Consider the following 21,673-nt stretch of genomic DNA (forward strand, 5'->3'; position numbering starts at 1 on the left):
TGTAAAGCAATACCGTTTTGTCACAAGATGTAGTAAGTGAAAACGGAGGAGTAATATTAGATTTCCATTTGACGCCTTTAATACGAGAGTAACATAATTTTTGTCCAGAAAGTTATACTTATAAATTGTGACACGTATTTCATTTGTACATTTGTACATCATACGCGCCATTTTCATAAAAAAATGTGTGTCATTATCATTGTACCCTGATATCTTTCGAAATAAATTGTTAGATCTGACCAGTTATTCAATAACGAAAAAAAAATAATGAAATAGTTTTACATTCAATTTTATTCGTTATACAAAAACTTGCATCTTAATCAACATACAACACGAGCTATATAACTCTAGAGCGATATGAACTTACCAACATTTATTTCACCTACAAGCCTCAAATGCCAAGTGCTAAACGAGGGTGCTATCAGTACAATATTCACGTCTTTGGTATATGCAATGCTCATCGTTTTAATGATATGCATTTTCTGTGTTTCGTCTTGTTGACGATTTTTCTACCATAATATATCCTTGAACTTTAGCCTTCTTTCTGTCCAAGTACATCCTTGCAGGGTTTTAATTGAATGTACGTACTTCTTTGCAAGAAATGTGTTGTTTTATTAGAACTGCTGTCATGAAGATTTAAATGTTTAGTAAATTTGACCTGAAACTACATTTTATTGGAGCAGTTTGTCTAAGTTTCAGAAATCTATGCAAATATATTTGTAACTTTAAGGAACATAAAGAAAGATTTACTGAAATGGTGCAAGTATTCATCCGTTCGTTTACAATGAATATCCGAATGTTTTGGCCAGTTTTATATCATACATATATAGGTGTTATATATTTGCCGAATAAAGCACGCATATAGTGCTGAATATCAAAATATTTTTTAGGGATTTCTCTCGCATCAGCTACTTTGCACTTATTATATAATAAGTCGATAATAATCTCGCTTAGCTTGGGCTAGGCAACATTTACGGTTCACCAGGGCCAACTGGGCAAATGTTCTTTTCGTTGATGAGACAAGGATAACATTGTGTTTGCCGACGGCCGCACGCGCATTTATCACCGACGTGGGGAGAGAAAGCGCCAATTGTGTTCTTGAGGCGGACAAGTTCGGGGGAAGATCCATAATGATATGGGCGGGCATTTCGATGCACACCAAAACACCGATTGTGTTCATACAAGGCAACATCAATGCACGACGATATCAGACGGACATCATTCAACCTGTGCTTAAACCGCATATTGCTGCAAACTGTGGCATGCAACTAGTCCAAGACAACGCTCCGTGCCACGTCGCCAGAGCAACATTAGCTGTTACAAGTCAATAACATACGAGTCATCCCTTTTCCTCCAAAAAGTCCACACCTTAACCCAATCGAGCATGTCTAGGAATTATTGAAACGAAGGATTCGGGCCCGTCCCCAGCAGCTGAATCTACGGGAATTGGAGCGTGACGTCAACCGAGTTTGGACAAATATCCATCAGCATTATCTCCACAGATATATTGTTTCAATGAGGAGTCGTTGTAAAGCCGTGATTGCTGCCGATGGAGGGCACACACATTATTGAAATGTAACAGTCGTAAATTAATATGACTTTGCGACTTTTGAATTATCGGAACGCCTCCTTTATTCCAGCAGAATAAGTCAACTCTATTTACTTTTAATAAAATTGTGTTTGTTGATTTGTAATAAATTCTACTTTCTTACGTTTTCAATAAATTCATGAATTTATAATTTATATTTATTGTTGTTTGTAAGAACACATTATTGAAGTGACGGTTTAGGAATTTTGTTGAGTGTACAGTTTATCTTCTAGTATGTTGGATTTAGACGTAGAGGAAATATTGCATTAACTTTGATTAGGTTTACTGCAATGCACGTATCAATTTAACAACGAATTCCACATGTACACTGTATTCATTTTCATTAAGATATGTGTTCATATTATGTGCAAAACGATAGACATTCATTTCTGTGGAAAATGTCGAAGCACATAATGGATATATGATTAGAGATGGGCATAGAGAATGAACTGATCTTTGATGAAAACTTTTGGTAAGTATTCTTTCATGTGCATTCCTAAACTTTCTGCATAATAATTGGACATACTGTAAGTTGAAGGTCTCATGGTTTACAAAATAAAATTTGATGACGCTGTATTTTCACAGTTGTATTTTGTCGACGTTGGTTCGAAACCTTTCTGAAACATTTATAGTATCTTTTTTTAAATCATCATCTTTAACATACATATTTATGAGGGAAATAGATAAATTAAAATAACATAAAAGTCGATTGTGCACTGTTTTATCTTTTTCAAATAAAGTATGTATTAAATATGTTAATGGAATTGTATACATGTTCAATTAAAATGTAATAAATATAATGTGTACTAACGCTTGGCTCGGAAATGTCAGTTTTAAAATGTCCGACGTTAACTGATAGTGCAAGGACATGCACAAATCACATCTGAAGTGGTCAGTTTGTTGCCGCCATGTCAAAGAACGAGAGGCAGAGCACTGGGCCAGTGACACTGACATCGAAAATGATGATCTAACTGTATTTTGCGAAACGGAACAGATTCTGGGGTGCCATAAGGGGAAATTATTTCAATAAATACGACACTAAAGTAAAATTTAATACAAGCGTTTATAACTATTATAATAAGTATTGCAATGAATAAGGTTGCCTTTGTCTGTATTCGCATTTAAAAGAAATTGGATACAGAAACTATTTTTTGTTCCGTCCCGTTTCGCAAAATACAGTTAACATCAATTACAATTTAATGCTATAGAGTTAAGACACCAACAATCAGATCCCTCACTGGCATCATGAAATTTATTCGGCAGGTACATGAAGCTTATTTACAGACAATGAAACACACTTTTAATAATGTACGATGTATAATTGTATATGAGACTTCAAAGGTATAATCAATATAATTATAACAAGAGGGTCCCTCACCAGAGTAACACACCATAATAGTCTAAACATTTTTACCTAGTAATTTCATGGAGACAATTATTCTAACCAATTTTCATTAAGACTGGGCCAAAAAACGTGGCATCTTGAGTGTAAACAAGCATTTTCTTTTATTTGACCGGGTGACTTTGTTTTTGACCCCATATGACCCAGTTTCGAACTTGGTCTAGGAATCATCAAGATAAACATTCTGACCAAGTTTCAAGAAGATATATGTATATTTTGTATATTCTGACCAAGTTTCAAGAAGATATTTGTTTATTTTGGGAAAGAGCATCTAAAAAAGCTTATTAGCTTTCTGCTTGATTCCTTGCCTTTGTGACATATGTATTTATTGTAATTACATGATATTTTTTGAATAAATATTGTTTAAACCAAGAAGACAGGGTCACAAATGTGGTCTCAAGTGTTAACAAGCTTTTCCTTTGATTTGACCGTGTGACCTAGTTTTTGATCCCATATGACCCACAGGCCTCATTTAACGCATCCTTATGGTATAGCATTTATATAGTAAGAAAAAGGAAAAGGTAGGACACTTCTGAATACCCATATTCTCTTGTTCATTAATATATGATCGATATCAATAGAATAAAATTTAAACATTAGTTGGAAATATTAATTTTAACAAATATACCACAAAAAGTGTTCAAATAAGTCCTATTATTGCTATAAAATCGATGTTTTACATTTTGAATCAAGTCCAACATTTGCTTTGCTCCGCTGTTTCCGGATCTACGGTGCGAATATCCTCTGCGATTTCATTGGTTAATAGGTATAGTTTGACAGATACCGGGAAAATCGATATACCTCAGCTATATACCTTCATCATCATTACTTCAATAGAACTGAATGAAAAAATAGCGACAAACAATAATAAACAAAAATGTCAATTCAGTTAGAACAACTAAGGAGCGCTGCTTAGCGTGACCACAACATTATTATATCGGGCCAAGCCGGTACAGAATATAAATTTTTTGATTTATTTTCACGAAATTTTATACTTTCGATACCCAAGGTTTATTTTTGACCACCGCAATAAGGACTACAAATTCACTCCGTTGCAAACCGGATGTATACAAGCTGGGAAGATGTAGAAATCTGAAGTTCGTGGAAAATCGCTGATTTCTTTAAAAATACTGTAGTGATAAAGGTTAAACTTATGCGGTAGGTTTATTACAATAATATCAATTAATTAAATGTATTGTTTGAACCGTACGTTCTATATTAGCTTCAAATCAGATTTGGTGTTTCGGAAGTGTCCTACCTTTTCTTTTCTTACTATATAATGCTATACCATAAGGATACCGTTAGATGGGGCCTATGATATGACCCAGTTTCAAAACTGGCCTATAAATCATTAAGATAAACATTCTGACCATGTTTCATGAAGATAGGATCATAAATGTGGCCTCTAGGTTATAACCCCCCCCCCCACACACACACACACGCTTTGATTTGACCAGATTACATAGTTTTTGACCAAACATGACCCAGTTTCGATCCAGGCCAAGAGATCATCAAGATAATCATTCTTTGAAAGTTTGTATCATATCAAAGCATAAATGAAACCTCTATATGGCTGTAGGGCCAAAATAGAAAATCCTGAACTCTAAAACCCATAATGAAATCTAGCCAGTTTTCGAAAGGAACCAAGATTTTATTGTGATTTAAGTTGTGTGTAAGTGTGGTTAAAATCAAATATAAAATGTCACTTCATCGTGTTTACAAGGCAAAAATTAAGAAATTTTGGCTCTTTCATGGATCTATCAGGAGCCGTAACTCCAAAATCTACGACTGTATCTGGCAGATTCATCATGGAATTCAAGATTTTTTTTTGAAGATATTTTGCAAGTCTGTATTAAATCAAACCGTATCAATTCCTTATATGGCTGCAAAAGCCAAAATAGCCAATTCTGGACATTTAAGGGGCCATAACTCTGGAATCCACGACGGGATCTGGCCAGTTTCCGAAAGGAATCGATATATTATGCCAATACATGTTGTGTGCAAGTTTGATTAAAGTTGATTGCAAAATGTGGTCTCTATCCTGTTCACAACCCAAAAATAGCAAAATTTTGCCCTAAAAGGTGCCAGAACTCTTGAACCTATGATGGGACGTACATAACCAGTTTTTGAAAGGAACCGAGATACATGTATTATTCCTTTACCCTTATAACAATAAGCTCAATTTGTTAGCCTACATAACTGACACAGTGCAGTGAGCTGGCAACAAGATGAAAAAAAAATTTAACAAGAGGGTCATTGACCCTAAAACACTCATCTGAGTATAGGGATATAAGTGTGTTTGCATAACTTAATGGTACAAGTATTGATAGGTAACTATTAGGTTTCTTCTATGTTAGCCATCACACACATTCTTTAGCCTAGGGCAATAGCTGGACAGTACAACTCTGACATCACACACCAAAAATCACGGTTCTAGCTATTATTGATTCAGAGAAGAAGATGCATGTGGTCCAAGTTTGAAGCCTGTATCTTCAAACATGTGAAAGTAGGTCACTATGTCAATGTCAAGGTCAAAGTTTATTTCGGTACACAAACCTATGCATATGGTCCAAATTTGAAGGCTGTAGCTACAGAAATGTGAAAGTAGGTCACTAAATAAAGATCAAGGTCAAAGTTCATTTAGGAACACAAAACTATGCATGTGGTCCAAATTTGAAGGCTGTAGCTAAAGAAATGTGAAAGTAGGTCACTAAGTAAAGATCAAGGTCAAATTTCATTTCAGAACACAAAACTATGTTTCTGTACAGAAAACTATGCATGTGGTCCAAATTTGAAGACTGTAGCTTGAGAAATGTGAAAGTAGGTCAGAAGGTCAAAATCAAGGTCAAATTTCATTTCAGAACACAAAACTAGGTATGTGGTCCAAATTTAAAGCCTGTACCTTCAAAAATGTGGAAGTTGGTCACTAGGCCAATGTCAAGGTCAAAGATGATTTCAGTACACAAATCTATGCATGTGATCCAAATTTGAAGGTTGTAACTACAGAAATCAGTATTTCTCAGGGCTTCTTAAAAGTCGGCACAAAAATGACCGAAAGCCTAGAATTACTGAATAAATATTCAAGCATAGCTACCTATATAGGTTGATCAACCACAAAAACATCGACATTTTCGAACAAGTAAATTGAAATGACATCCATGTCCGCCATTTTTAAATCATGAATTACTTCCCTTTAGCAAAATGGGATTATTCCCGGTATTTTCTCATACTTTTACCATACCCTCGCAAATTCCCGGTATTTTCACGGCCGGGAGTCAATTTTTGAAATTCATGGACTTTTCCGGTTTTCCCGGATAGCGTGGGAACCCTGTCAAGATCAAGGTCAACTCGTGTAAAGGTTCATCTAGCCGCTCAAAACTAAACATGTGGTCCAAATTTGAATCTTGTAGGATATGGACAAGAAAGTTTTTAAAGTTTTTCCCTATATAAGTCTATATAAACCATGTGACCGCTGGGGCGGGGCCATATTTGACCCTAGGGTTACAAATATCAAAGCCCTAGGCTTTGTGGTTTTGGACGAGAAGATTTTTAAAGTTTTCCATATAAAAGTCTATGTAAACCATGTGACCTCCAGGGCAGGGCCATATTTGATCCTAGGGGAATAATTTGAACAATCTTAGTAGAGAACCACTAGATGATGTCACATACAAAATATCAAAGCCCTAGACCCTGTGGTTTCAGACAAAAAGATTTTCAAAGTTTTTCCCTATATAAGTCTATATAAACCATGTTCAGTTGAGCTAAAAATGTATGATTTACTGAGTCAGTAAGCGAACACACAAACTCTGAAATACAACACTGAGTCAAAGTAATATAAAAGAAAAAATACTGAGAAATATTTTATTTAAAAAATAATACTACATAGTTTTTAACTGACAAATCAAAATAATTTAAACAATCTTGGTAAGGGTCACACAAGAACCATTGTGATAAATGACATTATCACTTCCCCTTAACATAACAAGAGCTGTTCGTAAGACAGCGCGCTCGACTTCTCAGTGCTTGACTCTGAATTAGAGCTTTGCCAGCAAAAAAAAAATCCAAGTTAACTTTGTCAAAATTCAAATCAGAGTTATTGGAATTGTGTCTCCTGGTGCAGATTTAGATAGTAAATAATTAATTTGAGTTTCAAGTCAAAAGCTTTAATAGTAACAGAGATACTTTATCAAAAATTTTAACAAAAAATTCTATGTTAAAAAGGGGCATAATTCTGTCAAAATTCAAATCAGTGTTATGAGGATTGTTGTCCTGGTGTAGACTTTGATGGTAAATAAGTATTTTAAGTTTAAAGTCAATAGCTTTCATAGTAACAGAGATATTTGACTTTATCAAAAACTTTAACCAGAAATTCTAAGTTAAAAAGGGGCATTATTCTGTCAAAATTCAAATCAGAGTTATGGGGATTGTTTCTCCTGGTGAAGACTTTGATAGTAAACAACTACTTTAAATTTCAAGTCAATAGCTTTGATAGTAACAGAGACTTTATCAAAAACTTTAAGCAACGGCGACGTCGACGCGGGGACGAGTACAATAGCTCTACTTTTTCTTCGGAAAGTCGAGCTAAAAATCAGCTTTCGTCTTCGGATAAGTCTGATAATACTACCTCTGGCTTTTTACCTACCACAGTTCTTACATTTTTGTCGGACCAAGGAAACGCTTTCTCTTCTTTTGTATGATCTATGTGCAGAGGTCTTTCTACCCTCTCAATATACATTTGATGTAAAACAGGATCAGGTAAGAAGCTTGCTTTAAACTCTTTCAGGGCATCGGGTATTCCTGTACAGAACTCTTTATAGTTAAGTGTAAGCCAAAGAAATACAAGAGCGCTATAGACAATTTCTTTATCACCAAAAAGTAGTATTGGTTTTGTTGAAAGTAGTATGTCATTTTCTGCATCATAAAAAACAACTATTAATTTCTTTTTGGACATTCCTATCCCTGGTATTAAACTATTTTTCAACTTATTTCCGCAAGTTTTTTTCTGCAAAAACGAAAAAACAATCGTTTGAGCAACAATCTGTTTGAAATCCTTGAAGTTAAAATCAGATGCTTCCATTTCCATAGAGGAAACCGATAAGTCGTCTTGGTCTTCTTCATCTCTCATGCAAGCTACTTGAACATCAGCTCCTTCAAATATTATGTCAGTATTTCCATGCCATCCATTCTCTAAGCCTGAAGAAATCAGACAAAAGGGCATTGATAGCTACCTGAGTATCGTTTAACTACTTAACAGAGCTCCAGGTGGGGCGGGTGCTGGGATACTATGAGACAATATAAAATAACACAACAAACGAAAAGTAATAAAAATATTTTGCTATTTTTTGGCAGGGTGGGGCTGAGGTGGGGTAAAGTGACAGGTTTACTAAGAGAAAATATCAAGTGTGTGTGGGAAGGGGTGTGATTGAGGGTTGTGTGAAAATATGCTCGGAGACAAAATCAAGAAACAAAAGATAATTAAAGTAAAAAGAAATACTTCTAGACTGACAGTCAAGCATGTTACCACTAGACCAACGGCCAACTTTGTACTGTTGAATGTTACTTGTTGAAAATACAAGAGAACTCTTATAATACCTTATGTAATCAAGAAACACAAGATTAAACAAGAGCTGTCACAGGAGACAGCGTGCTCGACTATTATGATGCTAGGTAGTGAAACTGGGCACATCTGAGGAAGCTGGAGCTGTCACTGGAGTGTTAAATTTACAGTTTAATGACTCCAATGGTGGATGAAGATACTGGACAATAGCTCGAGTCTGTGTAAAAAATATTAAGTAATAAGAGATATAAAGATAAAGTGTATCAAAACACTAAATAAGTAGAATTCTAAGCAAAAGGGGACATAAATCATAAAATACTGGTGAAAGAGTTATGCACCTTGTGTCATAAAATGTTGGTGATGATGTGGAACAACTACTTCAAATATGAATCAAATCCATTAGTAATAACTTAGATATAGTGAAAATGCATCAAAATTAACCTTAATTTCTAAGTTTTCTTTGATTTGACCTGGTGACCTAGTTTGTGACCCCAGATGACCCAATATCGAACACATCCAAGATTTCATTTAGGGTAACATTCTGACCAAGTTTCATTAAGACTGGCTCAAATTTGTGACCTCTAGAGTGTTAACAGTCAAATTGTTGACGACGACGGACAACTGATGACGGACACTGGGCGATCACAAAAGCTCACCTTTGAGCACTTCGTGCTCAGGTGAGCTAAAAACAGTATGGAAAAGAAGTATCTCAGAAAACATTTTATGATTGGAGGAAAATAATATCTCTGGTACTATGAATTAAAATACAAATGTTTAAATTGCTTACAGGCACGTAAAAACAATTTCAAAAGACAGTACTGTTTTAATTAATCACATTTCATCACAATTTTAAATATATTTTTGTAGTAAACTTTGAAGGGCGCCATTTGAATACTTTATGTAGTTAGTCAATCCTGGTTTATCAAATATACCATGTATACTATAACCTTACACAACTTAATTCAAGCCACAAGAAAAAATACTCAATTGTTTGTGCGAGATTGGTGAAATACCCGATTGGTTTAAGCAAATACCCAATTACTTCTGAAAAGGTAGGGTAATGATATTATTTTTACCCAATTCAGATTTACAATACCCAATTCAGAAAAAAAAGTGATGGGTAAATACCCAATTTCACCAAAAGCTTATCTGGAGCTCTGGATACATCTTGAATCGGAAAAAGCAAACAATCTTTGTAGAGGGCCATACTTAGAAAGAATTTAATGAATACTATACAGAATACTATACACTGGCGAAAGAATAATGAAAATTGGACTACAAACAAACAAGAGTGCAAGACTGTCACAAAATAAGCATGTCATTGAACTTGGCCTTTTGGCCTTATTCAAGGGGCATAATCCAAGAGTGCCTAGGGCGATTTGGCTGGTAATTGAACTTGGCCGAGATATTATGCCCATAAACATTGTCAGCAAGTTTGGTGAAGATCAGATGAAAACTGTTCGACTTAGAGTGCGGACAAGTTTAAATTTGCAGTTATTTTTAGTAATTCAAGGGCCATAATCCAAGAGCCCCTTGGGCTATTTGGCTAGTTATTGAACCTGGCCAAGATATTATGCCCACAAACAGTGTCAGCAAGTTTGGTGTAGATCGAATAAAAACTGTTCGACTTAGAGAGCGGACAAGGCTAAATTCAGTTTGAATAATCCAAGAGTGCCTGGGCATAATTTGAACAATTTTGGCAGAGGACCACAAGGAAATGCAACATACCAAATATCAAAATCCTAGGCCTTGCAGTATCAGACAAGAAGATTTTTGAAGTTTTTTTCCTATATATTAGTCTAAGTAAAACTTGAGACCCCGCCCCCTGGGCAGGTCCCCTTTTCACCCCAGGGTAATAACTTGAACAATTTTGGTAAAAGACCACAAGGCAATAATACATACACAATATCAAAGACCTAGGCCTTGTGGTTTCAGACAAGAAGATTTTTAAAGTTTTTTCCCTATATATGTCTATGTAAAACTTGTGACCCCCAGCAGGGCCTCTTTTCAGGGTGACAATTTGAACAATCTTGATAGAGGACCATTAGATGATATCACATACCAAATATCAAGGCTTTAAGCCTTCCGGTTTTGGACAAGATTAGAAGATTTTTAAAGTTTTTCCTTTCAGTTGCCATGGCCTCTATGATAATGTGAAGTCCCAATCAAATGCCATTAATACTTTTCAACCAGACAAAAGTGTGACGGACAGACGGACGGACAAAGCCGCAACTATATGCTTGCCCTTCTGGGAGCATAAAATCAGACCTGGGAGTTAAGGAGAATATTCAGAAAAATTTAGCAGTAACTGTTGTAGTCCTAGAACAGTCTAAAACACTATCTAGTACTTACCAAAGCTAGTATCTCCTATAACCCCAACCAAATCATCATTTTGCTTGCACATACATTTTGTATCACCAATTCTTAATCCAGGGTATGATGCAATAGTGTATTCACTACTAACTGCCAGCTTTGATAAAAGATGTTGGGCAAGTACAACACACCAATGTTCTTCAGAACTTATTTCTTCAAATAAAGTTTCATGATCTACAAAAAATACAGAAACAAAAGACCTTGTAAAACATATATATAGCTGTATGCTTACTGCAAACAAGAGTGCTTTTATGGCCCGAAGTAACTCATCTGACCATGACTATTCGACCCTGAATATATATGTTTGATACACTTATCATCAATGGTAACAACTGTGCTATGAAAAACAAGAAGCCAAAATTATGGGCGTAAATCACTTCAACTAGGGGAACCATGGCCTTTACACCTTGCTTATTTTCCCCTCGAGGTAAACCAGTAGCTGAACAAATATTTTGAGGATGGTTTGCTGTTATTTTTTGATATCAAAATAAGTACATTGTAATTAAACCATAATTTTTACACCATTTCTTAATCATTGATCTCTCTTTTAATGCCCATGAAAAACAAGAGCTAGTAGAACATGAAATGCCCCCTTTGTGTAACAGCACAATGAAGAGAAATTATTTGGTTTCTGTGCACTTGAGTCTTGACGTTTGACGCAATGACCTGAAATCAATAACTAGAAGATGCTTTTGTAGCAAAGCGCATGTCTCCCCCCACTGCATAGTCATATAGGCAAGAAATCAATAGGGGACAGGAGCAAAAGTCAGACACTGATGGCTGGCTGCAATAAGGATCATCTACTTGGCATGTCCAATCATCCCTATAGTCTAAGTTTCAACATTCTGGGCCTAGTGATTCTCAAGCTGGAAACAGTTTTCCATGTTCAGGCCCCTGTGACCTTGACCTTTGATCGAGTGAACCTAAAATCAGTAGGGGTCATCTACTCTGCATGCCCAATCATCCTATAATATTAAGTTTCAACATTCTGGGTCAAGTGGTTCTAAAGTTATTGATTGAAAAAGAGTTTGCTATGTTCAGCCCCCTGAGGCCTTGATCTTTGATGGAGTGACCCCAAAAATTTAAAGGCTACTTTTTCCATATAGCTCAGTTTGTACTTAATATAAAAATTCATGATACTAATAATGCAATATTCAATTTCCTTAAATTATTACTGTTTATAAGTTAAGTTATAGCAAGACCCATAGTAAGTGGATATATAGACGCGAAACTAAATATTAGGAAGTGGCTATTCTTACGGTCCCATAGGAATAGCCTCATAGGCTATTCTTACCGCTCTCCCGTAAGAATAGTGAAAAGCCGGAATGTGTCTATTCTTACAGCTCTCCCGTACGAATTATGAAAAGCCCGCAGGTGGTTATTCCTAGTCCTATGGCAGTTTTGTGTTACACATCGTACTGAATTCATTTGACTGATATAATTTCACCCAACGTCTTTACTTTTCCGGTAAGGAAATCCAGAGAAGACAAAAAAGGGAAGTGATTTCCCCTAGTATAATGCATTTTATTACTTCCATTTGTTACACAAACAAACACCGAATTTATTGTAAGTGTAAAATACTTATTTAACTGAAATTTGTCTTCTAAATAAATCGGAAAACGAATGTTGGTTGTACAGATGTAGATTTTAATACATACATTATTAATATTGAAACACAAAAAAATATTGAGCTGGTGTTTTCAACTTAACTAGTTAGAAAATTATTGATCTGTAGTGATAGTACAGATTCTCTCCCAGGGTTTACTTTAATGGTGTCAGAAGTGTTTGACGGACTCATGCGGTGAGCATGGAGTGTCATTCTGGAGAGCTGGTAAGCTCTGAAAAGTAAAGGGGGAGAAGTGTAGTGATAGTAGGTTTATAGGCCACTTCCAACAGCCTTGCTGTTGGGTTAACCCTTTAGCAACGTGGTTGAGGGTCCGCCTACAGATCTTGAGGTCCGGGGTTCGAGTCCCAGTAGGATTCTTGGTATTTTCTCTCCCAGGGTTTACTTTAGATCTATGTTTCAAATTTTTCACAACAGTACAAATCTCTTACCACTTTAAACATGCTTATTGCCCTTTAATTTAGTTTTTACTTGACGTTTGTCACACATCAGCTTGACATGTTTGCATCAATTCAGACCTGACATTTTATTTGTAACACAATGACCAAATGTGATTACATGTCATTTCTGAAATCGGTTGAAAATATATCAGTTGAATGACTTCAGTACAATGTATTGTAATACAAAACTGCCGTAGGAATAACCACCTGCGAGCTTTTCACTATTCTCAAGGGAAAGCCGTAAGAATAGCTTGGATTTAACGTCGCACCGACACATGATAGGTCATATGGCAACTTTCCAGCTTTGATCGGGGAGGAAGACCCCAGGTGCCCCTCCGTGCATCATTTCATCACGAGCGGGCATCTGAGTAGAACCACCGACCTTCTGTAAGCCAGCTGGATGGCTTCCTCACATGAAGGAATCAACACCCGAGTGAGGCTCGAACCCACCCTTACCAAATGGTCAAAAAGCTTTTTTGTTGTTGTTGGATTTAACGTCCCACCGACACATGATTGGTCATATGGCGACTTTCCAGCTTTAATGGTGGAGGAAGACCCCAGGTGCCCCTCTGTGCATTATTTCATCACGAGCGGGCACCTGGGTAGAACCACCGACCTTCCGTAAGCCAGCTGGATGGCTTCCTCACATCAAGAATTCAACGCCCCGAGTGAGGCTCGAACCCACATTGATGAGGGGCAAGTGATTTGAAGTCAGCGACCATAACCACTCGGCCAAGAAGGCCCCTTGCGAACATGCCGCGAACATACCTATTCGCAGGATATTCGCTGCTACCGCGACCATGCCGTGATTGGTTCGATACTAGTTTGCAGGATATTCGCAGGAAGACCAATGATCACGGCATGTTCGCGAGAAGAACTTAAGACAATTATAATCTTTTGGTAAACTGTTACTGAAGAGCTTTTATAAGAGCAGGTAATTGTAGATCAATTAATCTGTAACATTATCGTAAGGTCACAGTATGAGTCTGATAAGTTAATTACAACCAGATATTCTGGTCATGTTTAGAAAGAAATCTGTGTGCATTACATACAGTTTTCAAAAGTGATTCTTAGAGGCTGATAGGAATATATACTTTTTTGTGGTATTAAAGTCAGAAAATTTATGTTTAATACCTATACTCCTGTATCTCAATAAACATAAGGAATTTTGAAATTGAAATAGATATGCTTACTGGTTTCAGAACAGTTTCCGATAAAAAATGAGGGTTTTCATTATATTTATTTTTAAATACAAATTGTTTACAAAAGTAATCTACAAATCTTTAAACCCTAGTCTTTACTCTTTGCAAGGATGTAAACAATACCGGCCTTATCTGCGCATGCATCCAAAAACAGGGGCTCCGAAAGGGCAGTCTAATTAACGTTAATTGGTTTATCTACAGTACCAGTTTCCGATAAATGGTTTTTTAAGCAGCTTTAGAATTGTTTTGACTGAAAATCTTTTATAATTTTGATTTTAAATTATGTAATTAACCTTTACTACTTTTTCCCATAAATCGTACAGGGTATGGCTACCTTCCGTTCCGTTACGTACGGTACCGTACAGCACCTGTACAATCATATTATGCAACACTTCAGACAAGCACCTTTCACATCGTGTATTTGTCTAGCTTTGTCAACAGTAGTTTATTTGATTACTGTATACATTGTACCCCCGGTATATGGGAGTTTTATATTGATTTTAAGTCCTTAAGCTGTGTTATATAGATTTTAAAAAAGTGATAAAAAAAGATAAAAGTTTAAGACGAGCCTGGGATTCGAACCCACGTCCTCTTACAACTGAAGCGAGCGCTCTACCTTGTTACTAAATACCCATGTGACGCACTAACAGTATAATTTCCTTAATATTTTATCTAAATTATAAAGGGAGAGTAATTCTACAACGGAGTGCAAATCATAAGCTCAGGATTTACCTCCCTGGAATAGGACAAACATGGGTTTTGTCTTCCGCGCATGCGTGACATGTGGAATCCCTCAGATGTAAACAAAACAGAAAATTGACTGCTTAATAAAGATGGTAGAATTTCTCTGTAAACACTTGCCATTGATGAATGAAATTTCACCTGATGTTTGCTTGTGAAACAGCCTTCCAAAACACATAGTACTCCCTTTATGAAGGGTAACATGAAAGGAGAAATTACGAGAATTCGGATACTGTTACTGTTCGGGTACTGTTCCGATACCAGTAACCTTTTGCAGAGCTGTATCAGATTATCTAAAAAGAAATATAAAACTAGTCTATTTTGACCATTTTAAGACTTCTAAGCTGATAATTAACATGTAATAACTTGACAGATTTGTAGATAAAAATTCTGACCAATTTTCATGAAGATCCATTGAAAAATATGGTCTCTAGAGAGGTCACAAGGTTTTTCTATTATTTGACCTATTGACCTAGTTTTCGAAGGTACGTGACCCTGTTTTGAACTTTACCTAGATATCATCAAGGTGAACATTCTCACTAATTTTCATGAAGATCTCATGAAAAATATGGCCTCTAGAGAGGTCACAAGGTTTTTCTATTTTTATACCTACTGGCCTAGTTTTTGACCGCATGTGACCAAGTTTCGAAACTGACCTAGATATCATCAAGGTGAACATTCAGATAAATTTTCATGAAGATCCATTGAAAAATATGGCCTCTAGAGAAGTCAAAAGATTTTAATAATTTTAGACCTACTGACCTAGTTTTTGACCGCAGTTGACCCAGTTTCAAACTTGACCTAGATATCATCAAGGTAAACATTCTGACCAATTTTTATTGAGATCCATTCACAAGTATGGCCTCTAGAGAGGTCACAAGGTTTTTCTATTTTTAGACCTACTGACCTAGTTTTTGACCGCACATGACCCTGTTTCGAACTTGACCTAGATATCATCAAGATGAACATTCAGACCAACTTTCATACAGATCCCATGAAAAATATGGCCTTTAGAGAGGTCACAAGGTTTTTTTATTATTTGACCTACTGACCTAGTTTTTTAAGGCACGTGACCCAGTTTCAAATTTGACCTAGATATCATCAAGGTAAACATTCTGACCAATTTTTATGGAGATCCATTCACAAGTATGGCCTCTAGAGAGGTCACAAGGTTTTTCTATTTTTAGACTACTGACCTAGTTTTGACCGCACATGACCCTGTTTCGAACTTGACCTAGATATCATCAAGATGAACATTCAGACCAATTTTCATACAGATCCCATGAAAAATATGGCCTTTAGAGAGGTCACAAGGTTTTTCTATTATTTGACCTACTGACCTAGTTTTTGAAGGCACGTGACCCACTTTCAAACTTGACCTAGATATCATCAAGATGAACATTCAGACCAACTTTCATACAGATCCCATAAAAAATATGGCCTCTAGAGAGGTCACAAGGTTTTTCTATTATTTGACCTACTGACCTAGTTTTTGAAGGCACGTGACCCACTTTCGAACTGGACCTAGATATCATCAAGGTGAACATTCTGACCAATTTTCATGAAGATCTCATGAAATATGTGGCCTCTAGAGAGGTCACAAGGTTTTTCTATTTTAAGACCTACTGACCTAGTTTTTGACCGCACGTGACCCAGTTTCGAACTTGACCTAGATATCATCAAGACAAACATTCAGACCAACTTTCATACAGATCCCATGAAAAATATGGCCTTTAGAGAGGTCACAAGGTTTTTCTATTTTTAGACCTACTGACCTAGTTTTTGAAGGCAAGTGACCCAGTTTCGGAATTGACCTAGATACCATCAAGGTGAACATTCTGACCAATTTTCATGAAGATCTTGTGAAATATATGGCCTCTAGAGAGGTCACAAGGTTTTTCTATTTTTAGACCTACTGACCTAGTTTTTGAAGGCACGTGACCCAGTTTCGAACTTGACCTAGATATCATCAAGGTGAACAATCTGACCAATTTTCATGAAGATCTTGTGAAATATATGGCCTCTAGAGAGGTCACAAGGTTTTTCTATTTTTAGACCTACTGACCTAGTTTTTGAAGGCACGTGACCCAGTTTCGAACTTGACCTAGATATCATCAAGATGAACATTCTGACCAACTTTCATAAAGATCCCATGAAAAATGTGACCTCTAGAGTGGTCACAAGCAAAAGTTTACGGACGCACGGACGCACTGACGCACGGACGGACGACGGACACCGCGCGATCACAAAAGCTCACCTTGTCACTTTGTGACAGGTGAGCTAAAAACTAGCTTATTTTGACAATTTCTAAGCTTCATAAGTCTGATAATTAACATGTAAAACTATGACAGATTTGTAGTGATAAATATAACTAATAAGCAGTGTGAAGAAAAAACATTGGGATGAAATGAATACATGCACTCAGACACTGTTCTTGAAATGACAAGTAACAGTTAAAATTCATACATAATTTATCATTAAAACTTTGTTTAAAATGCTCCAAATATGATATGAAAAAGTTCAGACATTGACAATTTGAATTTGTTACAACCTTAGTGTTCAAGTTTATTCAATAAATTTAAATCCCCGATTCCTATTAATTAATTTATTTGTTTTTGCACTTTTTCTGTACATGCTTTTTTGTACACAGTTTCTGTAGTGATGGTTTTCAGCTTGTTCGCGGCATGTTCGCAGCAACTAGTTTGCGGTATGATCACAGAAACTTGTTCGCGGGAAGTTCACAGCTACTTGTTCGTGGGAAGTTTGCGGCAAAACTAATTTGCATGTGAAAAGTGAACACCAAACGAACATCCCGCGAACAATTATACCAACTGTATCAAAAGTGTTTGCAGCATGTTCGCAGCAAGTGTTCGCAGCAAACTATATATATTTCCGCATGGGCACATCGGTGAGGGGCAAGTGATGTACATAATTGACTTGTAAACCTCACATCTGTTTGTTGTAGTAAACGGCGGATCAATACACACAGTCACACGCAAACTTGACACTTTTAATAATTAACTTAGTGTTTATATGGTAGCGGAAGAGATAACAGGCAGCTTGAATCACTAAATCCTTGTCAATCAATAACAGTTTTGGCGCATGAAATAAAGTTGGGCTTCAGGACCAGCATTTAGAGTGGCGCAGATGCACACTGAATGGCGCGAAATATGGGCAGGAGAGCGCAAGAAAAAAGGGTGGGCATTCCACCCTTTTAAATCTCCCATACAACACTAGATCACAGGAGTCTGAAATTCTATCAATAAGACCATAGAAGTCTATCTTTACAAAAAATACCCCCTATATATATAAAATAAACACCAGGAATGAAACGTCAAAAACCCAGGGTTCCCTGAAAATACGCACGGAACATAGGGTGATCGCAATTTAGCAAGCGTAGTTAAGAAATAACACTAAAATACACCTACCACACTCGACAGCATTCAAATCTGATACACTTTACAAGAGTAATCAGACATTTTCTGAGGTTTTCTGAGATTTTCAGCTGTCGCCGAAGCCATTCGCTGACGTCACAACAACAACAACAATTACAGCGCCGAGATAAAGATAAAATACTTATTTTATCCTTTAAAACTTGTACATCGAGTAAATAAGTATTAGAATATTTATATGTTTACATCAGTCTATAATATCCCCTAGATTCCTTTTGCAATAAAAAGATAATTTACAAAATTCGATTGGGAAAACCCGTAAAGAGAGGTTACTCTTGGGATAATCCATTTTACGATGCAGCGGAATATCTAAATTTCAGTAGTAAAATTTTATACTTGGTGTACAATGACTTTTTTATATGAATAGAGCAATATGAAAATGCCTGTTATGTAATTTGAAGGTAAGACAGTACGGGAATTGCTACTTTCTAATTTTATCCCGGCGCTGTAATTTTTGTTATTGTTGTGACGTCAGCGAATGGCTTCGGCGACAGCTGAAAATCTCAGAAAACCTCAGAAAATGTCTGATTACTCTTGTAAAGTGTATCAGATTTGAATGCTGTCCAGTGTGGTAGGTGTATTTTAGCAGGGGTTCCACTAGACCTGAAAACCCAAGAGTCCCAGGACACTTGGGCCCAAATTTTGAAGGGTCCTTTTCCAAAATACAGGAGTCCTGTCCCAACACGTCCATATAATTGACTATATTTTTTATTTAGTAATACGTAGATCTTTACCTAAGAAAACAATAAACCCAAGATCATGTTACAGCATAATAAAAATGTCAGTTTCAGGTCATATATTGTAAACTAATATTTATCAAAATTCATGTTATTTTGATTAGGTTTTTCTTCTATGTTTCATTTAATTTTTAATAACAGAACAGTGCTATAACACTATAAAAATGTACCCAAAATGTACTGTCCGGATACTGGTACACTTTCGGAATGTCCTCGGAAAGTAGTTTTTGCTCAGTTTACTTGGCCAACTAAGCTAAATCAGAGATAGTTCCTCAAATAATGATGCTACTTATCATTAAAAACTGCATTGAAAGTCAGTTTTTTTAAGGAATTTTGGAAATATGCATATGACATCGGGTGTAATTAGACTTGTGAACGGGCATTCTAAACTTATTTTTGATTTCAAAATTCATCAAAATTTGTGAAGCTTCTTGTTGAAATTACGGTATGATCACTAAGCAATGGTCTAATTTAAAGTTTGCATGAAAAAATCTTGCAGGGCACTTTTCACATGCTCGGTAATCAGCTGCTTACGATAATTTAATAATTGGCGCCTTTTCTGACAGTACACAGGATCAATACGCTTTATCAAAGAAGTATAAAATTATTTTTATAGCTCTTTGGCTTTATCAATTAATTTCAACACTTCATTGATTCTTGTTACCTATGTGCACTCGCCGTGACGTAACTTGCTGATAAAAAAATCAGCGAGGCATGTCTACAGGAGAAAGGGCGGGATTTAGCCTAGCAGAAGATCAAAGGCAGGAGGGCATGACTGTGAGTGTTTATTTTGGAATACACGTGTCTATCGTGGAAATAGTTTTACTGAAGGAAATGAATGATAAGAGAAAGGATTATTAAAGGAAAATGCCTCCGGGTCCCGAAGGACGCACAGGCAAGTATCATGCCGGGTCCTTTGAGCGTCTTTTGAAAATCTCCCGGGTCTGGACCCGGGGTCCCAGGTCAAATGGAACCCGTTTTAGTGTTCTTTGTTAACTACGCTCGCTAAATTGCGATCACCCTGTGTTCCGTGCATATTTTCAGGGGACCCTGGGTTTTTGACGTTTCATTCCTGGTGTTTATTTTATATATATAGGGGGTATTTTTTGTAAAGATAGTCTTCTATGGTCTTATTGATAGAATTTCAGACTCCTGTGACTAGATCTATATCATTATGCCCAACCTGGTTATCACTTCTCAATATATAAGTTTGGTAAAAGATATTTTGTAAGGTTCACTTTTCCCACAGAGAATCCAAGAATGAAATTGGACTGGGCATACCTATTTTTTTGGACAAAAACTCTAGTAGATTTTGTAATGCTGTCCTTTGAACTAGATTTAATTTGGGCACCTTAGGGGAATCCATGTCCGCATAACTCTTTAGAACTTCCAAGCCATCTGAAAAAAGCGCTCCAATATTACAGCCTGAATGTGGTTCCTCATCACCAAACATATTCCAAGGGCTGTATTCGATAGAAACGTCAACAAAAGAATGCTGTTTTTGCGCATTTGACGTATCCACCTTCAACATTGCGAAGGACAAGCCTTCCAAACCTCTTTCTAATGCGGAAACTGCTGATAAAAGAAGATCGGTGCTTTTGACACAATCCCTTTTGAAAGTTTTGAAAATTCGCGGACTTCCATCCTTTTGAGTTTTCAATCTTTTTGCGTCTCTTTCCGCCATCTTTTTAGTCTGGTTCCCCACGTACTAGTACAGGTAAGAGACCACCAATTGTTTTCCCATAGACCTACGGTCAGAGACCACCAATTGTTTTCCCATAGACTTACATTGTAACATTTTGGCGTGTACGGCATTCCATACATCGAAACATGTATATCTAATTACAAGTTTTTCAAGAACTATCTTAGTTCTACCAAAATATCGGACGAAAAACATATGATTAGTGATACTTTATTTAAGTAATTTTCGTGTGAATGAGATGACCCCCTATTTATCTATCTATCTATAAATACTGCATGACACCCTTGCGAGTATTTTATGCAGGTGCGCGTCTGTGCATAAGAGTTTAAAAGCAGGAATGTACAGGAGAAATAAAGTAATACATAAAGTATTTGTGAGAATTTGAGACAAAGCTGATAGTGCTAATAAAAAGGCGAAATGTACAGTAAAAAGATTAAAAACAGCCTGGTCACTCAGAAGTCCTGGCACAGTTTGGTTACCCCTTGCCTAAACTGGTCCTGGGTAGGTGCCTGAGCAATGTCAGCCGGCAAATAATTCCAGAGAATGATGGTAGCCGGGTAGAAAGAGAACTTGTAATAATTACAGGGTGTTTGAATTTGCCGGAAAGATAGGGAATGCATGTGTCTAGTGAGCCGGGTAGGGGGTAAAATATAAGATGGCATTGGCACTGCAACCAGTCCGTGGACAATCTTGTAAAACATCAGTAGCCTGGCATCATTTCTTCTGTTTGCAAGGGAACGCCACCCCAATTGCTTTAACATGTGTGTGACGCTGCTGCAATTTGAATAGTCACTGATGACCCATCGAGCGGCCTTGCGTTGGACCATCTCAACAGTGATTTACATCACTGACATG

At 36.6% G+C, this 21,673-nt stretch overlaps 1 protein-coding gene across 2 annotated transcripts; it reads right to left on the bottom strand.

Moving 5' to 3' along the window:
• Nucleotides 1–6,837: 6,837 nt before the first annotated feature.
• On the bottom strand, nt 6,838–20,839 carry LOC123529858 (uncharacterized). 2 transcript variants are annotated; one of them, XM_045310419.2, is made up of 3 exons: nt 20,398–20,839; nt 10,900–11,094; nt 6,838–8,183 (listed from the first exon to the last, which is right to left on the bottom strand). In XM_045310419.2, exons 1-3 carry the CDS (start codon nt 20,798–20,800, stop codon nt 7,579–7,581), a joined length of 1,203 nt encoding a protein of 400 aa, XP_045166354.2. In that variant the 5' UTR covers nt 20,801–20,839; the 3' UTR covers nt 6,838–7,578. The 2 variants fall into 2 exon arrangements, with proteins under 2 accessions (XP_045166354.2, XP_045166356.2); XM_045310421.2 differs by lacking the exon at nt 10,900–11,094.
• Between the last annotated feature and the right edge of the window lie 834 nt (nt 20,840–21,673).

The sequence above is a fragment of the Mercenaria mercenaria genome, chromosome 13 (assembly GCF_021730395.1).
Source record: "Mercenaria mercenaria strain notata chromosome 13, MADL_Memer_1, whole genome shotgun sequence".
In the NCBI taxonomy this organism is placed as follows: Eukaryota; Metazoa; Mollusca; class Bivalvia; order Venerida; family Veneridae; genus Mercenaria; species Mercenaria mercenaria.